Source organism: Thermobia domestica, chromosome 3 (genome assembly GCF_964235325.1).
Source record: "Thermobia domestica chromosome 3, izTheDome1.hap1.1, whole genome shotgun sequence".
In the NCBI taxonomy this organism is placed as follows: domain Eukaryota; kingdom Metazoa; phylum Arthropoda; class Insecta; order Zygentoma; family Lepismatidae; genus Thermobia; species Thermobia domestica.
In genome coordinates this window covers 284,046,127-284,068,368 of record NC_137456.1, presented here as the reverse complement: position 1 = coordinate 284,068,368, position 22,242 = coordinate 284,046,127, and the positions used below count along the sequence as shown (strand labels likewise).

Below are 22,242 nucleotides of genomic sequence, written 5' to 3'. Positions count from 1 at the left end.
AGCGTGATAAGAAACAACTTCTACCTTTTCCATTGTTTTGTAGTGTAATATACGAGTGAAGTGTTGTGTTTAAGGATGTACGAGTGTATATACAATAAAATTTAGTAAATTGAACATAATTCTAGGTTTTAAGTTTATTTTGTATAACTGAAGTGTGGATTGAGTGTTCCAAGAAAGTGAAAACTGCACCTACTGGCAACGAACATATTTCAAGAAGTTGCAAAAGCAAATATTTCTTTAAATGTCGTAGCATATGCTTGTAGTATTTACTGCCTTTCATTTTCTAAGAGTAATAACATACATTTAATAGCATGTGTGGAATTAAATATTAAGTTTTCCATTAATCCTCAGTTTCAATATAACTTTTGCAAAACAAGCATCATTATTCATTACTATGATTAATATTATCCTTTCTATTTATTTGTTTTGCAAATTTATTAAATAATCTGATTACACAATTTTCCAGACAGAATTTTAAGATGTTCATGAGCAAGGAATCAAATCTCTTCTTACACTTTCGTTGTTTAAGAGTACAAGGGGCTAGTATCTACTTGCGTTGTTCTTTTCAATTTACTTAATAAACTATTATATACGATATACGGTATTTTAACTGAAAATATAGTATCCTATTAGTTATACAACCTTTCGTCAAACAAAATGTTAGAAACAACCAGGAAAACTAACATTTATATACAAATATTCAGATCATGTCTTGCCCCCTCACTTTTATAGTCCAACCGCCGCCACTGGACGGTGCAATGCGCATGATTTGTATCTTAGCGTCAAATACTGTGATTACGGTATAATGTATTTTATTTCGAATGAATGAAGGAACAAAGTTACAAGAAATGAAAAATTTAACTTTTTCTAAAGACTTTACTTCGAAAACGTGCGGATATCACGTCTCATCATGTAGATGCTTCCAAAAGACTTAAGTGATCATGATGTCATTTACAACAATTGTTATTTCAAACCGTTTCAGAGGTACCAAACACATGGATAGTAATTGTTATACTGCTTAAAATAACGTACTTGTGTTGCTTCTATAACATTACAACAATATTTTTGGTGGTTTTAATTACAACAAGTCGCAGTTCCATTATTTTAAGCAGTGTTGCCAACTTACATAACTTGCTAAATATTATTCTAAATATAGTGCAAACAACGTAACTAAGCTGCAAAATATTTTAATAACTCGTAATTTGTTTTATGGTGCAAGAATGTTTTCAAAAGACGACGTTTTTCATAGTCTTTATGCTATTTATAATGTTAATGTCAAAGTTTTCGTTCCAGCAATACATGTAAATGCAAATTGTAACTGAAATTAAAGTAACTGATAACTTTTCAGTAATATTGGTTGTTCCCACTAAGCCCTAGATTTGGTCTACACTTTACATTAAAACTGTGCTTAATTAAAAGTTCTAAATACACCCTAGTTACATATTGTGTTGATTTTTGGTTTGGTTTGTTTTAGTTTAACGTCCCATGATTATGCTAGGGCGTCTAAAGGAGACGTGGAGCTAATGATAATAATGGAATCCGAACCACTTCGGTCGTTCAACTGTACCCACACCGGAAATCGAATTCGGGACCACCGAACCGAAGTCAGGCGTGCTAGCAGCTAGACCAAATGGAGGTCCTCACATTGTGTTGATTTAAATCATTGAATCAGTGTTGCCAGATTCGAAGATCAAAAAGTAGCGTGTCTGTGCTCCAAAAGTAGCGGATTTGGACTATTTGTAGGCCAAATATATAGAAATGAATTATTTGGCAACTAATGACTGGTACTAATTGAATAATTTTTAACATGGGCTGAAAAATGTGCTGGACATATTGCAAGAAATTATGATCGATAGACAAAAACAATTCTAAACAGGATACCACGAGATAAATACAGCCTAGGAAACGTCCTTATACAAGAAGGTTTGACGAAATCAAGAACAACTGGGGAGTAACCTGAAAAAGAACTGCTCAAGATAGATAGTTGTGGAGAAAACTTGGAAAGACCTTCATCCAACAGTGGATTGACAATGGTTGATTATGATTATGGCTATGATTTTATTATATCTGGATCTCAGAGGTAAAGTAAACCAACTCATAATTTCATAATTTTACAAGAGAAGCGAAAAACCAGCTCCTTAAGTAAGACCTATAGTACTGTTTTCAAACTATACTAAGTAGTTACAAACTAATAGGATGCTTTTAGACTTACATTGTTCACCACTAGAGAGAACATAGTCTATTAATAATGGATTCTTAACTCAATTAAAAAAAAAAAAAAAGACTTAGCATAGTCTACCTCTAAAGTTCATGTATATATATATAACTTTTACTAGGTAAGGTAGGGTAAAAACAGATCCAAAATTTAACGAAATTCGTACAGGGAAAAAGAAATGATCCTTCATATTGCAGCAAAACTACGAAAATTATTACAAAAGAAAACTAGAAAGTTAAGAATCACTTGTTTTGCCGGGACAGAGAAAATAGATACATATGGTTCGAATTACCTATATACTTACATATTATGTATGTCCATGTTTCGCAAGTAATTTTCAAGCAATATAAAATTTCAGCATGGTAATGAACGCATGATTAGTTTTCTCGAATAAAGATCACATGCACCGCTGAGAACTCAGGAATAAGCTTAATCTATAATATGTCACTGGATATATCCTTATATAATACATTACGACCTTATAAACTTGTATAAGTAACAGAATGTACTTAAAGTGAGACGCGAACTATACGAAACATAAGACTTTGAATCTAACTTGTTTGGTGATTTAACTCGAGACCACAGATAGCAAAGATGAGTGCCGTAGCTCCCACCATAAGGTTAAGGAAGTGCCTGTTTTAAAGTGTCAATAAACACTGAGATGTGAAACGGTAATAAAGCATTTGATCAATTTGAAACAAAATATAATGTAGTAATAATTTACTCTATTTGTTAAGATAATGAACGTTACTGTTTTTAAAATGGCAGTCAAAGCAGAATGTTTTTGGTAATAACTGAGAAATTGTAAAATTTCAATTTCAGCGCGATTAAATACATTCGTGCTGTTATGTGTTGCGTTATCCGTTAGGAGGTATTGAACAATTCTGATTCAGAGGAAGGATATAAACTACTGTATAGTACTGGAGTTAATTTAATAGAGCTTAATTGTATAGGCAGTACTGAGACTATTTAAGACAAAGTCTATTGCTGAAAGTGAAATATGAGTTACTATTAGGGTTTTATCCCAAGTATGTTATACCCACTGATGATTGAACCTGGAACACACACATGGAAAGCATTAGCGCTAGCAAATTAGCTACGAAGAGGTACATCATACCATAATTCTAAGCCAAGAATGAAGGCAAAAAGTAAGAAGCGGAAACGACAGACTGTACGATAATAAGACTTTCACAATTTTAATTCATACTTTTTATTTCGAGACTTTCGATACGAGACCCGAGACGAGACCGAGACTTGGCCTTCGAGGCCGAGATCGAGACAAGCATCTGTTGACTGAGACGAGACCGAGACCGAGACGGCGATTTTTGACTCGAGACGAGATCGAGACCGAGATCGCTACTTATCAACCGAGACGAGACCGAGACTGTACAAAGTCTCGTCTCGTCTCGTCTCGATACCATCCCTACTACATAAGACTAAGATTTACTGACAAACATATTTATTTATTATTCGTGATTAAAAAACACCATATTTTTTTATTAACGGCTATATCTCACTTCCTGTTTTACACCAAGTACCAAAAAAAAACTGCAAAACAGAATAAAAGCGTTTTTCATCAAATTTTCCATCCAATAAAAAATATGTTTTTTAAAACACTAGTTATAGCATATAAAAATATAAAGTACTTATAAAGCAGTTTAGTACCATTGTTTTATGGCAGTATTTATAGTACCTTGTTAAAACGTTTGTCTTCAAACTGTCAATAAGTCAAATAAATTGTGTAATCTGCTGTCAAAAAAAGTATTTTTCAAAGTCCATATGTTTATTATGCAGTTTATGTTGACACAAATCTAAAGAAGAATTACACACTCGAAAAATTATAAATGGTATGCAATAATATAGTTCCATTATCTAAACCTTTTCCTTTAAATTTGAATATAATTGAAGCACAAGTTTTTTTTATTATTATTTGGGTTAAAGAAGCTGCAACTTCCGTAAATTATTAATTATATGTACACTTTGTTATTTTTAAATAACTGAAGCGAAGTAATCTTAGGATAATGTTTTAGAAGTCGGTCATTTCTTGGATCCAGGAAATCATTTGGGGGACACGGATCTCTTCTTTTATATTTTTGATTTGATTTTAATTTAGCGTCCCGTTCAGCAGCGAGGCTATATGAGAGGTGGACCTACTGATTAACGTGGAATCCGAACCATATGAGCCCCCGCCGGGAATCGAACCCGGGTCTCCCACGCCAAAGGCGCGTACCCTAACCGCTTAGCCACGAGAGGACTCTCTTCTTTTATATTCTTTCCACCTCCACTTTCCCGGGTTGTGTAATCGCCGAAGAACCCAGACGCAGAAATATCTGCAGAAGATAATCACTATTGGGTTAGGCACGATTTCTTATAACTTAGTACAGGTACAAGGCACTGACTCAAATTTGTATCGATAACAGGTATCAGGTAATAGATAGCCAAAGTACTACCCAAGATAGGTACTGTACATGTACTGACTAATCAAAGTACCTAAGGTACTATTCTAGGTACAAGATTCTAACCAATTATCTCCCTATCTGGAATAAAAGTAATAACAGAATTCGTCAAATTTTAAATATTTAATAATAATTCGGGGTACAGAATATACTGATTTATTTTACTTGTATAAGTAATAGTTCCATATGTACAGTACATAATAGTGTTATTATTAATTTGGTTTCCTTGAAACACAAATGACAGAAAATTCAAAAAAAAGAAGAAGAAGAAGAAGAAGGGGGGAGGAAAGAAAAGGAAAGCTATGCTTAGCTACCAAAAAAAAAACAGATTGGAGAAAACTCCAGAATGATGTCAAATTTCACCCTTCTGGAATGTCAAGTTTACAAAACTGAAATGTCAAACGGAGTGACAATCCTTTCAACGTGTCACTAAACGGGTGTCAATGTGACTAAACAAAAGTTCAAAAGAACTTTTTGTTTGTGAGAGAGGAATAACCTCCCAAAATTTGCCGCATAGATCTTGTAACACCCTGTGTATTATTACTAATTTAGCTTACGTCAAGTACAAATGCAATAGAAATGCGAGTTCCAAGAGGCAAAATATATTACACTAAACAACAAAAACATTTGAATCATTAGGTGAAAAAGGAAAAAAAAACATACGTTTTTTAAATTCGTAGGAAACGTTCACTATGTAATACAATATTAATAAGTTTAAAGTGTTCCTATCTTTCCTCACATTTCGTTTTGTAAGCTCCATAATACTTTAAAAAACTTAATAAAGCTATATGTACATGTACAGGGTGTTCCAAAACGTATGCGACAAACTTCGGAACGTTATTCCGGACACAATACATAATTTTGAAACAAACATTTGTAAATAGAAAAGATATGACTTCGACAGTAATTTAGGAAGCCGCACTTTCTACATTGAGTAGTTTTAAAATTATATTCCCTTGAAATTCAATTTCCTACGCATTCGGCATCTTGCAGCTCCGAAACTAGTTGCACTAAAGTTCAAAAAGTCTTTCTTTCGTGTCCGGAATAATCTTCCGAAAATTGTCGCATAGGTCTTGTAACACGTATTATTACAAATTTAGCTTCCTAAGAACAAATCACTTAGAAAGGAGACAATTCTAACAAACCGCAAAATATGCTATTCTACTACAATAATAAAAACACCTGAATTAGTACGTGAAGAATGAAATAAACACATACACGGGAACACACACACACACACACACACAATATATATATATATATATATATATACTCTTGAAATTCATATACAGGAAACTTTCATTATGCAATACAATATTAATACACTTAAAGTGTCCCTATCTTTCTCCACATTTCGTTTCATAAATCTACAGTATATTTACATGTACAGGGTGTTACAATCAGTGGCGGCTTTAGCGGGTAGGCCGGGTAGGCACGGACCCACCCAAAAATTTTGAAAAATATATAAACGCAAGAAGGTACAATAAAGAGTTTAATATATTTTCCATTATTTATATTAATGGTAGATAATTATTTAACAAATAGTATCAACCACTACTGCAAAAGTAATTTCCTACTGTCATTAATCAATCAAATGTGTACAGACGTGTTCAAATTATTAGACTCACGCCCGTAAAATGCAAAGCTGATGTTGCAGCCCTAATTTAGGAGTTCTAAAACATGTGAGTTAAGGGTTAAACCACCAATAGAGGATCCTTCATTTGTTTACTGTACAGTTGAAGTGATGATATCACCGTTGAACAGCAGATGACATTAGTGGATGAGAAAGTTCTGAAAGTGGTGTTTCAGTTGTATACAGCGCAGAGACCTGCACGAACCGAATTTTTCGGCCAGGGCCCGATAAATTTTAAAAGTTTTATTTTGTAACATTTTTCACGGGCACACTTCTTCAGCGTTTGCCTTTATTCTAATTATCGTTTAACGAAAGTCAATAACTATTAAAGAAATGCAATAATCGGCCCCAGCCCGGCCCGGCCCAAAGAAATAACAGAGTCCGAGCCCGGCCCGTGCAGGTCTCTAATACAGCGATTGTGGTTTCTATCAACAAGTTACAGTCTGAAGTGTTGTGGTTGCAGTCGTAAGCAGTTACAACATTCAAAGCGTTCAACAGTTCGAATGGGCCAGTTTAAAGTGATCGTGACGTGTTTTGTGTATTAAAATTTTAGTCTGTGAAGTCCTGTAATCGCTGCATAATGTGAAAACCAGAGATCTTTCTCCACGTAAAGTGGAAGTTATCAAAACACTTCTGGCGGAAGGAAGATATACACAACGACAAATTGCTAGTAGAGTTGGTGTAGGGCAAAAATCTTTGAGTAGAATCTCTGTTGCAATGAGCAAAAAGCAAATGTATAAGCAAAAATCTTTCTTATTTTGGCCTTGTTTCTGCGCTCATGTAGATACATCCCTACTTTCTTCCTTGGCTTCATGCTGGGGACTTCAGTAAACTCTTGAAATGCACACGTCAAAAAATATTACACCTGTCACACAATACACACAATAATGCTGCTTTTCCTTGCCAGCAGACGTCGCATGCGGATCTTCCCTCGCGAACTACTTTATTGTATCCCTCCGAATTCTACTGTGGGTGGGGCTTAGGCCCTGTCGAACTTTAAGCACAAGATGTCGCTACAGTGCAGAGAAACTTTACGCTGTTACAAGGGTTTTGTTTTCCACGTACAGTATCGATATATCAAAACTGACTTTACAAGTTATAGTGCGAATGTCAAGTGCAAAGATCAATGCACAATTCCTTCAAAACGGATTTTTATTAGCATGTGGGGTTCTGGAGATAATTGCATGTGAAAATGACGTTTATTCCCCATTTTTATACCAAATTTACTCATTAAGGATGAAAATTTTTAAATTTTTGTTCTGAAGGATTTGTGGCGACATGTTTTGTGAAGAATATAAAAAAAACTCCATAGTTCTATCTTTAGTCGTAACTGAGAAAAATATTCAAAACGGAAGGTCTGTTCTGCGCGTTTTTGTGGAGGTATGAAGTCCTCTTAAGAAATAATGCTGAACTAGTAATCGACCCCTACTTTAGAACCATTTAGATCGTGTATGGTGTTCCCAGACGTCCGATGCTTTGCAATGTAATCCCGAATTTGACTGTAATAATTGTTATTCATTGAAGTATGATTTCATATTAAATTTAATATTTCTTACTTCTGAGATAAATTTTCACTTGGATAACCTAGCAACTCAAATCATGAACCATTTCGTTCTTTTGCGTACTATTGACTTATCAGTGAAAAACAAAATAGAGCATAATATCAAATATACAGAATTCAACTCTTAAGTTAGTGGAAAATTGCAGACCAGTGTGCTTCAAATAAAGTTTATATTCTCTTTTGCAGGCAGGAAAACCATTACTCCACAACATACACACTCTGAAGTATCATGTAAAGTTTCTAGTCACGACAAAAATAAAGGTTCGGTGATACCAAACCGCTGTTATTTAATATCGTTGCTAGGGTAACTGTATAATAATCTAGCTATGCCTGTCTGTTCATAAGTATGAAAGTAAAGAAAAAATATTTCGTTCTGTTGTAAGTAGTAGTTATTTACTATTTAGATGAATAGTGTAGATAAATAAATGAGAATCTATGTAGATTAATGGTACGAGGCATGATTTTATTTAGGATCCATTTCGTTTTGGGCTTTCCTTTCCCCTCATTTACAACATGACGTAGAAAATATTGCTAACTGGTGTTCTTTTCTTCCTAGAAACAAAAATCAAGTTTAATTGTTCAATTATTCAGATCTTACTAAATAGATTAAATTCTGTGAACGATCTTGGCGTTACATTGATACGAAACTAATATTTAAAAACCATACTGTGAACAGAGCTAATTTACCTCTTAAGATTTAGGTTTCATAATTAGAACTGGAAAGGAGTTTAACAATGTTACTACTCTACCAAAAATGTATTACGTCTGATCAAAACTGGAATATGCTGCTGTGATCTAGAACCCATCTCAACGGCAATACCGACACCAACTGGAAAAACTCCAATCTAAATTTATCAGATACTTGGCATATAAGAAAACTGGAATCTATCCATCTTAGAAAACTATGTAGCATTAATTCACAACTTCTGTATCCCTACACTTGAACAAAGGCGAAACATGATAGATCTGATTTTTCTTCATAAAATAGTACAAAACGAGCTTAATTGTGCAGATCTGATATCGACTCTAAATTTTCGTGCTCCGACACTTGACTCTGGCCTGTTCTATTGCAAAAAAGCAAGGACTAACGTATTATTGAAGTCACAAAGGGCATGGGTAGATAAGTATAGTGAAATGGCCCCAGATGAATCTTGGGACGACAAGTGGATGGTAGATAGATACCCCAAAGATACATTAATCCCTCACGTTTCAAACTTCAATCTCATTGGTTCATGAGGAATGGCGCAAAATCAGAAAAATGGGATTAACTTATTTCTCAAGAATGGCTCAATCGATTTTGTTCAAACTTGGATGTATGTATAGGTATATACAAGAGTTTTTGACCTATGATGGACTGCGAGCACAATTATGACAAAATGAAGTTTAGATGCCACTCTAACCCTAGAATCACATACATTTTTCCAAAATTTTATCACGGGTATGCCATGGTCAAAATTGGTCAAAACCAACCATACCCTACCTATAAGGGGGCAATTGCAATAGGAACAACTATTGATGTAGCTTTTGTATATTTGCTACGTGAATGAATGAGAAATCACAACTGAAAAATGCCAAACTCACTGAGGCCCCATTGATGGCCTATGTCGCCTCTCTCTAGTTTGGAATATAGTGAAACTGTTGATATTTATCAATTTGTTTGGGAATGAACACCCTTGACGCTTAAAACAAACACGAAACAATGAATCATTGTGATTTTGTAAATTTATGGCGAAAAAAGGAATACTGATAGCCAGGAGCGTCTGTTGCGATTTTTCTTGGGGGGCAAGACCCCGATCTATAAATTAATGAACAGCAAATAATGGATTTATCAATAGATAGAATTAAGCTGAACTAGCGCTGTTAGAATATTCTAATAATAGGTTAATTGAATATTTGCTATTCGAATGAAATTCGCTATTCGAGTGTTCGATTAAAGTTAGTTCCGTGTAGTTTTCTCGCCTCGTCATTTCAATAATTTTTTTGAAGTCTCTCCTTATCCCGATTCTCAAAGAATTCTTTTCGTCTCAATTCTCTGAAACCTTTCCACGTCTCGAAATTTTTGTTGTCTCGTTTTGTAAATCGTAACTATATATAAAACTACTGACAAATTAAAGGGATCCTTCCCGTTGACGTGGGAAAAGAAATTTGGCATGATTGTAGCTTTCCGAGACCAATCGGCAGGAAAATTGCCAAAAGTGAATATTTTTAATTTTTATGGGGTCTAAAGGAGGAATGAAGAATTTTCCCATGTTATTTAAATGGGAGATTTTTTGGACCTATAATCTCATGTTTTAGGTACTTGGAATGAAAACTTGAAATTTGGTATGCTTGTACATTTTCGTTAGCGTTAACTAAGTAAATAAGTAAAAGTAAAAATTTCCAACTGTAGAGTGGTTTTATGGAGAACTGAAAAATCTTTCCCATGCTATTTATATGGGACACCTTTTACACCCCCAAATTATTGGGCACTTACTGTAGAGCTACAATGATTAAATTTGACAGGATTATAGCTTTCTGAGACTAACCGACAGAAAAATAACCAAGTGAATATTTTTAATTTTTTTTGGGGGGGGGGGTCTAAAGGGGAGATGAAGAAATTCCCCATGTTATTTAAATGGGCTTTTTTTTTTAAGCTATAATCTCATATTTTAGGTACTTGGAATTGGAATAAGAACTTAAAATTCTGTATGCTTATACGTTTTTGTTATCGTTAACTAATAAATCGCTAAAAATAAAAATTTCCAACTGTAGAGTGGTTTTATGGGGAACTGAAAAGTCTTCCCCATGTTATTTATATGGGGCATCTTCTACACCCCAATGTAGGGGGGCGCGGTGGCTCAGTAGTAGTGCGTTCACCTCCGGTGCTTGGGGTCCCTGGTTCGATCCCAGCTCGCGCCGTGTGGACTTTGTGGTGAACAAACACCGTGCTCGTGGGTTTTCTCGGGGTTCGCCCGTTTCCTCCCACTTTCTTCATTCCACCGTTTCACTCATTTCTCATTATCACCGTCTCCTTTAGCCTAACCGGCATAACCGTGGGACGTTAAACTTAAAGATTTCATTTCATTTTCATTTTTTCTACACCCCAAAATGTTTAGTCATTTCCGGCAGGATTAGAATGATGAAATTTCGCATGATTGTAGACTTCCAGAACTAACCGACAGGAAAATTGCCAAAAGTGATTATTTTTAGTTTTTAAGGGGGTCTAAATGAGGGATGAAGAAATTATTTAAATGGGTGTTTTCTTGGGATACAAAATCTTGTCTCTTAGATGGTTGAACTAGAAAAAAAAAACTTGAAATTTGGTAGAATTGTGGATCTAAGAGGTGCGAGGCCGTAGGACGAGTAAACGCGAGGGTCAGGGGGCGAAGCCCCCAGCTGTGCCAAATTCAGGAAATGTAATTAAAGAGCAAATGCATAAAATTTACTCTTGATGCAAAGGCTGATTCCTAAGAGATGCGAGGCCGTAGACCGAGTAAACGCGGGGGTCTGGGGGCGGAGCCCCAGCTAGCCAAAGGCTAGTTTATATATAATGTATGCCACAACTTATCATCTGGAAGTTATGAGAATCCTTCTGCGTCACGAGAGGGGCATGAAAAGGTTGAAGTAACAATATTCAGATCCTATTTATTATTGCAGTATATTGAGTAGTGACTTGTGTATCTTTAAACATTTATAAATGCTCTGTATTGTGTTCGTTAAATCACTTTATCGATTAGTAAACACAATAATATGGATCATGTAACACTAAAATAGTATGCGAGATCTAAGACTTGGATAAACTAGTTTTGCAACGAAACTCAAGAAGTTTCTCACCTCGTCTTGAATTTGAGCATTTACTTCTCGTCTGGTAAGCAACATTAATTGGAAACGTATACTCAGATACTCAAATAACAGCAGACACATTAATCGAATTATTTGAACAACTTTAGAGTGTACTGGAAATGTCCAAATCAACCTCGAGTTAAATTATTTTTGCCGATGGTATTCATTGCATATATTCGCTTGCTATATAGTTATGCTTAATAGTAGCGTTATGACAGCATTTCTCATTTATCTTAAAACTTCGTGGTTTCTTATCTTTTTGAGCTTAGAATATGTTGAGAGCTTCATGTAAGTTTACAATATTTCTTGAAAGACCTTAATATTCTCCAGAAACTACAAAATTGTAAGATTATTAAGATCTTAATTTTCACTTCATTTCATTTTTCAGGTTTACTCGATATTTCGTCTATGTCAACGTATAGTTGCGGGAGTTTCGAAGGATTAGGAGGATTAACAAACAATCAGTGAGTATAGTTAATCTAATTCGAACTTTATGTATTTTCTTTCAGTTCTATGTTTGTAAATAAGAATCATAGGAGACAAGTAGGGACTCGAGGGTCATATACCGATTTTTATCCCGAAGTGTGTTCGCATGTTTTAATCAGAGTTAGACAAGAAAATGGGAAAGAAAATCCTGTAAATTTTTGGCTAATAGCTGTTCCATAACTTTTAACAGACCATTAATCGAAAACTTGTATGTTATCTTTATTTCGGGAGACTAGAGCATGTCTAACCTAAAACAACTGCTGTTTTGTCAGTAATAGACAGCAGAGATGGTTCGGATTATGGACTTCGTAACAAAGTTTCAAGGAGCAGTCAGACCCGTGACCCACAGACCCGGAGATGAAACATCGTCATACGCATGGAAAGTGTATGATGCTTCTAATGTAATTCTAACAAACACGACTGTTTCTTTTTCTTTTCTGTTTACACTAAATCAATAATTTTCTTGTGTATCAAAGTTTTGCAGTGGAAGACAATTCCAAAGTCTACCAGAGCATAAACACGAGGATAACAGAAATGGAAAGTTACGGGTTTTTCTTAATAGGATTCATCAAAATTTAAACGAGAGATATATATTTGTCATGTAGAACATGAGAGAGCTCTGAACCCAAATAGTGTTTTGGTAAAAGATTATTTTTATGTAATCAGTGCTCAAAACTACTGCATTACTTTTCAATATAAATCAAGACATGGTACTACAAGAAATATCATACAACGAATCAAACATATGAATATTCGAACTGGAATAGTGGCCATCATTAACAGGGTGTGATAAAAATTTAAATTTTCATGTATATTTTGTTATTTTTCCATTTTTGTTTTTTAACTATTAATTAACAACCACTAAATTTGTTTTTCTTCTTGCTATAGGGACACTATGGATCTAATTGAACAAGTGAAAGAACTAAAATTTCAGAATAAAAGGCTTGAGGATGAATTGTCGCAACTACAGTTACTTCTTCAGCAAACAGAGGAACTTCATTTGAACGCCATAGCAGAATGCGAGGAGTTGAAGAAAAAGCTTTACAGGTAACGAAACATAATGATTTAGTTGATTGATAATGTTAGTTAAACATATAAGTTACGCTATCCGAATTCGAATTACGAACATGAGAGTCGGTCGTAAACTTCTGCAATTTATGAAGAAATTGTTAATGCTGTCGAAATGGCATGCATCAGCGCAACTAAACTAATAAAAATTCCCTCTGCGTGTGTAGAGAATGTCTAGCATGATGTGCATTTTTTTATGGTAAAAAAAAAAGTGTTTGGTGTATTAGATGTTGGAAGAAGTCGGAAGTCAACTACACAAATAAACATTTGTGTAGTAGAGAGTGATTGTGGTTGGAGAAAGATTTAGAATTTAATCAGATGAAGAACGTTATGTTGGAGTGTAGTTGAGAGGATTTTTTGTTCTAACTTAGTGCATGATTAGGAAAGAGTGAAGGAAAGTTTTGGGTGGATCCGTAGGAGTTCTATCTTCTTAATTGAAATTCGCAGTGAAAAATTATTGATGGAGAAATTTGTCTGAGTATCTTCGGTTGAGATTGATGATGATGATTTTGATGGGTTGAAGTTTCATTTGCTCGTAGAATGGATTGACGTCGTCTTGATAATTGTTAAATATCCTTAGCCAGTATCGTTCTGTTCTTGATGTATCAGCGATGTTCTGTAAAGTATATAGAGGGTGTCCATATGGGGATGTAGGTCTGATGGCAATTTTGTAGAAGTAAGTTTAGTTTTTGGAGCTTAGTATAGGACTTCTTCCTTTCGGTAGAGCAAGGATAATTTGTATGGCTCATTTCCTGATATTTTGTACGTGGGTGTTGAGAATGTCTTTTGTCCAGGAGAACGCCTAGATATCTTGCTGTTGTTGTTAGCGGATTGTCTTGATTTTGGATTTTAATGCTATTTCGCGTGTCCTTAATGAAATGTCTGCGTCGTCTTGGAAGGATGAAAATTATTAGCTGCGTTTTTCGTGGATTGAACTGTAGCTTCCACTTAGCACACCAGTATGAAAATTCCGTGATTTGTTTGCGAAGTCTGATAAGTACATCTCAAGTGAGTTTGTTAGAGGTCCAGTAGGCGGTGTCATCAACAGAAGTCCAAGATGAGTTTAAAATTTTGGATTGTTGGAAGAGTCGTTTACATAAAGCAAAGTAGATTAGTGTGCTATTAAGGATCCTTACTGGACTTCGCACTAAAATGTAATGCTGTCGGAATATTGATTATTCAGTCGAAGTTTAGTGGTTTGTCCATAAAGGAAATTTAGATCCATTTTATTATAGTAATGGGTGACAGATACTGAATATAATGATATTCAAAAAGTCTTCGCCAAGGGGCATATTACTAGTGCAGCATTTTGGGATCTCACAGGAGCATTGGACTCAGCCTGGCACGATGGTCTCCTGCAAGTTAACTAGCTACAGTATACCCACTACCATAAGATAGATCTGCAATTTCCATTCTAGACCGACTACTAATTTTCGACTGAATAATTAATATTCCGACATCATCACAATTCAGCGCGGAGGTCCACAAGGATCCACAATAGCACCACTAATCTACTCACTTTATGTAAACGACACTTCTACCAATCCAAAGTTTTCAACTTATCTTGGACTTTTTGCTGAAAGGAGTATTATTGTTTAAAATTTCCACGCGTACAAGGCACATGCGGGACGAGGCATGAAAGAAAAATGGCATGAAATTTGGATAGTATGTAATTCGTCGTTAATTCTAGGTGTTTGTTCACATCGCAAGCTCGAAACGCTTTCAATAAGAAAATCTCTGGGTGATTTCTGCACCTCAAGCAATAACATTTGCAACTCCATCAATCTCCTCCCAATGAAAAGTGTATTAAGAAACAACAAAAAATTTTGAAACATTAAGGGAAAAAAGTTTTCTTTGAAATTACTATGAAGATTAAATTTTCTGAGAGGGAAGCAAAGATGATTGTTACAGTAAACAATTATTCTTGTAATGATCTTTACAGCAAAGACTTCAGAACCCCTTAACTCCCCCCCCCCCAGTCGGATGCTAGCTTAAACTCTTCACATAGAATTGAGCAACTTTACAAACAACTCTAACTTCCTCAGCATTACATAATTCCATACTGCAGGCAACTAAGGAGACTTTGGTAAGCACAAGATCCTTCATTCCAGGCGTTGATTTCAACACACAGGCTCAACAGAACAGATTCTCAAGAAACCTCTAATAATATTGTAAACTCCACCACTATTCACAATTTGAAAATCCTTTTTTCAAAAAACTTGTTTGTGGTAGATTACCAAATATTGCATTAATCACCATAGTTTTAGTGTTCGAAAACTTAGTGAATTACACATTAATTTTGGTACTAACAAAGACAAAACTAGTTTTCAACAAAAGTTCGAATTATCGGATTTGGTCCAAGTGCCAAATGGACAATCAAACATCAGAAATATTCATTTTCTACCACATTGCCAAAACTTTGTAAGATCATCTTCACAAGAGCTATTCGAAGAATACGGCCCAATGTTTCAATTGAAGATCTGAGAAGAATTGCATGATGTTAACATCCAATTCACAAACATCATTTGAATCAAGAACACTAAGGACCTCTGTCTTCGATTCGACTTTTCTCTGACGGTCCAGGTGAAATTAGTAAGTTTATCACTAATGGTATTACCGTAAGAAAGTTGAACCCTCTAGGTGGATGCCTTCATTGTTTCCACTCGTACAAGATATCAAGAACCACAAGTTCGTTATAAGTATAGTGCGTCTCATAAAACCCAGAGATCCCAGAAGACAGCTAAACCAAACTTCTGCATTATCTATACCACGTCTGGTCACCGAACAGGAGCTAGTAATTGTCCGAAAAGATCGTACAAATCGTCCGATAGTGACTTCTATAAAACGAGAATATTCAAGCCTACTATAAGGACGACTTCATCTTTTCGAAAATTCTATTCACATCATAACAGTAGATTCAAAATTCCGGAACAAACGAAAACATGCACCGACACTTCAGAACTTTGGCTTCTAAAACAGAAGCAGATATCTCCCAAGACTCAAGGCATATTACTCCGACATGCTACTGCAGTCGACGTCATGTTCCCAATGTCAAGAATTAATAGACGAATAGATACAACAACTCAGATTATTTAACAAAAGGGATGACCTCTTTTATTACTATTATAGCTGATTCATAGAAATAACAGTATGAATCCGTGTAAAAGGCTTTACATCAAGCCTCCGAAGCATCTTTTAGCTGAAAGAATTAATATACTGATTTCCACCGAAAGTGTTTTACATGTCTGTAATGAACGCTTACAATGCTGTTCTAAGAAGAATCATCGGAAAAAAGTTAATCTAACACAAGCTTCTTCTAAATATGGTTAGTGTCAATAAACAGCATCTCATTACAAAATAGATATACCAAATCAAATAAATGTACAATTACTATTTATTAACATTCAAGGCATACACTCGAAATAACTTGAACTATTAACATGTTAAATTGACAATAATGAAACCAAAATCACGAATAAAGATTATCTATATATATTGAATTACCAGATATTATGACACGAGTGGCATAATCCCAATGGAGGAACAATAAATCCAATTAAGAGAAACGTTTGCTTTTTTACCCTATAAATTATCTAAATCATTACAGATGGACTCTGCAGGCAGCTATCAAATTCAAGATACCAATTAAGTTGGCAACATTTAATAACCAATGAAAGAACAAATTAATGGAATGTCTACCTGTTTACGTCATTTCTCTAAATTCCATTACTCAATAATTATGGCAGATATGAACGTTCAGCACAAACTACTTGGCGATCCTCTCATGAATACCAATGGAAAGTTTCATTGGACACGTACCACTAGACCCTGGTTCCAAGTTAAAACGAATAAACCTAGAAGATGAACACAACAACATAATGAAATCCAGATAAGATTCTTCTTAGAGGATCATTACTTTCTGTAGGTACAGCTGCTTACACAAAACATAACCTTCCTCCTGATCATGGGGCGATTGAACTACCCTTAAATAATACTCATACTTTAGGTCACAACAACATTACAATTTAAGATTTTCAGTGTGCCAATTGAGAACAATATAAGGAAAACTTAGCCTTAAATGATTACAAAAAGAAAAAATGAGTGATCCTTGAACCACGCTTACCAATATCTCACCGACACTTTACGCAGTGCTATTACTAATAGTGTTCCTTTCAAAGCTATTGATTTCATGGAAGAACTCTTACCCAAGGATATCAACCAAATCAGACGGCAACGTTTTCTTACTAAATTGTACAGGGCAAATCCTCAACATGCCATCAAAACAGAAATCAATCAGCTGATTAAACTTATCAAACGTGAAACCACCAGTTCCCGCTAAAACAAACTTCTTAATAAATATAACAGATTCAGTATTTTTTTTTAAATCAACAAAATCGTCAACGATTTTTGAAAGAATTGGGCTCTAACTACAAAACGCCACGGAATCACTCATTTCCCTGTAACATTAATGGCTCTGTACTGTTAAGCACTGAGAAGATAAACTATTTCCATGCCAGAATGCAATTAGAATTTACTTATAAACTTCTGGACAACCAAACACAAAAAACTAAAGATTTGGCCAATCAAATAAAACAATTCCTGAATCACACCAAAGACATGCAACCTCAAGACATTGAACATAAACACCTGGAAAATGTTATTGATCTCTTCGTAAATATTCAACCTAAAGAAATTTTGGAAATAACTAGCTTAAAAATAAAAACTACTACTCCTGGAGCTGGATGGTACTACCAAATATTGGTGTCAAAAAGCAGCTGACTCAGTTTACAAACTTTTGGCTCAAAGTTGTACTTACAGTGTCAGTACAGGATATACAACTGAATTCTGGAAACAATCGTATACTATTTTGATTCTAAAACCTAGAAAAAAATTTATCTAACTACCGCAACTGTAGACCAATTAATCTTACCTCAGTTATATCGAGTTACTCGTTTATATATATATATATATATATATATATATATATATATATATATATATATATATATATATATATATATACATACACAAATCTGACAGTTGAAACAAATCACACCCAACCAATCCGGCTTTCGTTCACAATGTAACTGAACTGATAAATTAATTTACATCTATAACGCTTTTAATAACACAAAAAGAAACGGGAAGTTGGAGCAATTTTTCTCGAGCTTACGGCAATTTTTGACAATGGCTGCAGTGATGGCTTATTAACCAAACTTTATGGCTTTAATCTACCGTACCTACTATCATAATGTGTTCGGAACTTTCTCACACACCGACAAACACAAACTAATGGTCAACTTTAAGAAGAAAATAGCGCTACAGGAAGGCGTTCCTTAGGGGAGAGTTATTGCTCCGCTGGGGAACCCATGTCAAATTACCATTCGTAGATAATACTGCCTATTGGATTCGAACTAATTATTTACATTGGTTTTAAATATACTAAAACAAGAGGTTATGATTTTCAAAAAATGGTATAAAATTTGGTCTTGATGCTAAATACATGCAAACTGTTACTCTCCCCCCCCCCAGTGGGAAAGGCACCATCAAGGACCTTCATAAATCCATCATGATCGATGATCAACGTATTTTTCCACAGAAATCCGCCAAATATCTGGAACTCGCTTTGGATAATCCACTCAATTTACAGCAACATATCAAAAAACATTTATATTAAAGTTCAAACAACTCATGTTCAAAATAGAACTGTCCACTAAAGTGAAAAATCAAATTTACAAATTACTGATTCGATCCATACTATTATTATATAGTCACCCGATATTACTCGAAACAACATAGAGTTTAGCAAAAACCGAACGTTGTTGGATATAACGCATCTTTCATGTTCAAGCGGGCAGTACTTTGATCTACGAATTAGCTTATCTTGAACCGTTGAACCAAATCTTTAACCGGTTAAATATATGAGCAAATTACTGTACAAAGATTTCTACCACAATCACTTCAATGAAGATGAGAAACTGTGCTCTAATAACCCAACAAATCTCTTACAAGCCTGAGCATACTATTATTATGACAATATGATGTGAAAAACGGAACTCAACACATTACTTCTTTCACTAGACATTTCTCACAAGTGGGTTTCGGGGTTTGCGGCTTGGCACTGATGTACGGAGATGATGAGCAACATTATAATCACATTACAAAGGACACACTTAGGAAGTCAATATCAACATAGAAATATTTTCTCACTAACAATGAAGAACTTTTAGTTGCATTTACATAGCAAATGACTTACACAAACACTGTAAAAGAACTCTCTGTTCACGCCTTGTATTAAATCTGCTATTCATCACTTGAGATAATTATAGCACACACATTGCATACTGCAAATAGTGGAGAAGTAACTTAACACTAGAAAATAATCATCTTGTGGGGTTATAAAATGGCGACTTGAAACACATTCTACAAGTAGCTACATGACAAAGATGATTTAGAATTTACTGATATGTATCAGAAAAGAGATTAAAATTATTGGTTCTTCCCGATCACACACTGTCAATAATTGTTCCACCTAAGTCTTTGGCTTGTGGAACACCATACGTTAAAATCGTGCTTTGTCTTATATTAAAATAATTTTAAAAACAACTTTTAAGTTGCAATTAATTATGCAAATTCTTTGCAAGCTAGCGTTATTTATTGGCGTCAGGCAGGTTGCCTGCGGAGGTAGAGATACCTATTAGAATTAGTCCCAGAAGCGACAGTCCTATTAGCGACAGGAACTGTTATCTGTCATGAGCGACCGATTCATTTACATTGAGATGATAGAAGATGATATGATTCCATCTCGTAAAATATGTTTGCCTCTGGCGTTATTAGCGCCGGAACAACCTTGGCATGAAATATATACGTGCCAGTGATACTGTTCGTAAAATATATTTTCCCTCTACTGTGAATACAAATAAAACATTTAAATTTTGAGTTAAATTTGACATAAAACATATCAAATAACTTAACGAGACAATAGGGATATTTCCATGAAAAGTATATTCCTATGTAATTATTGAAAATCCAGTTGCAATATCCCCTTTCTTCAACAGCTCTGGTTTCGGTACTTAATTTGATTCAAATCTAATTACTTACTAAGCACAGTAATATATTTTATTTTAAAAAACTTAAACGTGTAACAGTTTCGCCAACTATCTACCTTTTAGACATCCTAAGACTGTATGAATAAAATGAAAAAAAAAATGTCAGTGATAAAAAAAAAAAGCTTTTGAGATCCCTTACATCTGATTGGCTATTCTCAACCAATAAAACCAATTACAATGCACTTCACTCTAAACAATCCAAAAGGTAAACAAACTCTTTAAAACTACCTTCACCCTATTGTAAGCTACTAAAACGTAGACTAATTGCTTAATTTGCCTTTCTCCCTTGTTTTGACATACATAAAAGCTTGTCGTGTAGCAATCTGAAATAATCCCTTATAACTAGACGAACTGTTAAGTCCTGCGAGGGATTTGTAACTTGTGTAATAATTTCTTCGAATACACCGTGTTTCAGATTTCTTTGATATCCTCAAGTGGTAAACACCTTTTTTCCATGGGCGCCCGATGGGAAGGCAGAGCTTCCCCCCCGGCTCAAAAATGTATACGTAATATAGCAAACCACGTATATTAAATACCAGATGTACCAGACGTGATACAGCAACCATGAAGATGCTCCTCCCTAGAAAATTTTCTTCGGGCGCCCCTACCCCTTCCTGATTTCTTTCTTATGCCATAAACATATTCAATCTAAACTTATGCTTCGTATCATTTTAACATGAAATTTTTAATTATATTAGAATCATAGACAAAGGCGGAGCTACTCTAAATATTTAGTTAGTTTTCTCCTTGATAGAGTCAGTGTATCCATAGAAATTAATTCAGAATATTAGGAAAAAACGTACCGTATAAAATATTGTTAATGTAATGAGAGCATTCTCACGTATTAAATTAAGGTAGAGTGAAATTTTTCATAGTACATTTTGTTAGGTTCTAAATCACATTAGCATGAAACAAGTTAAAGAAGAGAGAACCTTATCTTCTTCTATTATCTTAGTATGAACGAATCGGTGACTCATAGGGCAGTTAACAGATCGAATCGGTCGCTCATAGGACAGTTAACAGTTCCTGTCGCTAATAAAACTGTCGCAAGTGGGAAGACACCTACCTATTAGGGCGACTATGAATCATTAGGAATTATGGTTACACACATACTGAAACGTTTCTATATTATTTGCCTATGTTTTTTCAGCTCTCAACAGAATGTAGGTAAAAGTCGACTGCTTCAGAAGGAATCAGAGGAATTGAAAGACTCGCTGTCAACCTGTGAGAAGAACTGTCATCGTCTTCGAACGCGAATCCAACAGCTAGAAAAAGAGAATGTTAATTTGTCCAGCAAAATCACTGAGCTAGGTGAAGAGGTGAGTTTTACTTCAGGCATAGTTGATTTTAAAACCTATGTTGAGCATATTAACGCGTCTAAGCTTAAACGGTTGTTGCTAGACATGTTTTCATATCGGCGTTGACTGTAGTATGTCGTATGTCAAAAAAGTCACGTCCAATTTTTCATGATTTGTAGCCAGTGATTCCGAAAGCAGCTTCCTGAAAGACGTCACAGTAATAGGAAGAGAGCTATTTCTACATTGACAATATAGTCAACGTCAAGAGGCTTCGGATTTAGTTACAGCAATATTTCTTTCTTTCTCTCTCTCTCTCTCTCAAAAAAAAAAAAAAATCAACAACGATATACGAAAATAATTGCATCGCTTGGTTCTGAGTTTGATTCATGTTGAACAGGCCTGTCAAACTGAAGTTTGAGCCAAAGCTAGTCCTAAGGGTATTTCTGAGGTGATCTTCTTCCTTATTTCGTCATACCGGGGTTGCTGGGTCAGAATTAAGCAAAATCATATAAACATCTGCAATTTTTTTTTCCTATTTTGAGTTGGAACATAGAGTTTAATTTTTGAAGGTTTACTAATGTGTAAAGTGAATTA

At 34.8% G+C, this 22,242-nt stretch overlaps 1 protein-coding gene across 10 annotated transcripts in view; it reads left to right on the top strand.

Moving 5' to 3' along the window:
* The window catches only part of LOC145681100 (uncharacterized), a 1,004,875-nt gene that overhangs the window by 212,684 nt on the left and 769,949 nt on the right, over positions 1-22,242 (top strand). For 8 of the 10 annotated variants that reach the window (XM_081752504.1, XM_081752499.1, XM_081752501.1 and 5 more), the window contains 4 exons: positions 8,052-8,126; positions 12,076-12,151; positions 13,062-13,220; positions 21,501-21,669. In XM_081752504.1, coding sequence (XP_081608630.1) covers positions 8,052-8,126; positions 12,076-12,151; positions 13,062-13,220; positions 21,501-21,669 — 479 coding nt within the window. The remainder of the gene's footprint in view (positions 1-8,051; positions 8,127-12,075; positions 12,152-13,061; positions 13,221-21,500; positions 21,670-22,242) is intronic. The other 2 variants (XM_081752503.1, XM_081752506.1) reach the window with 1 other exon arrangement.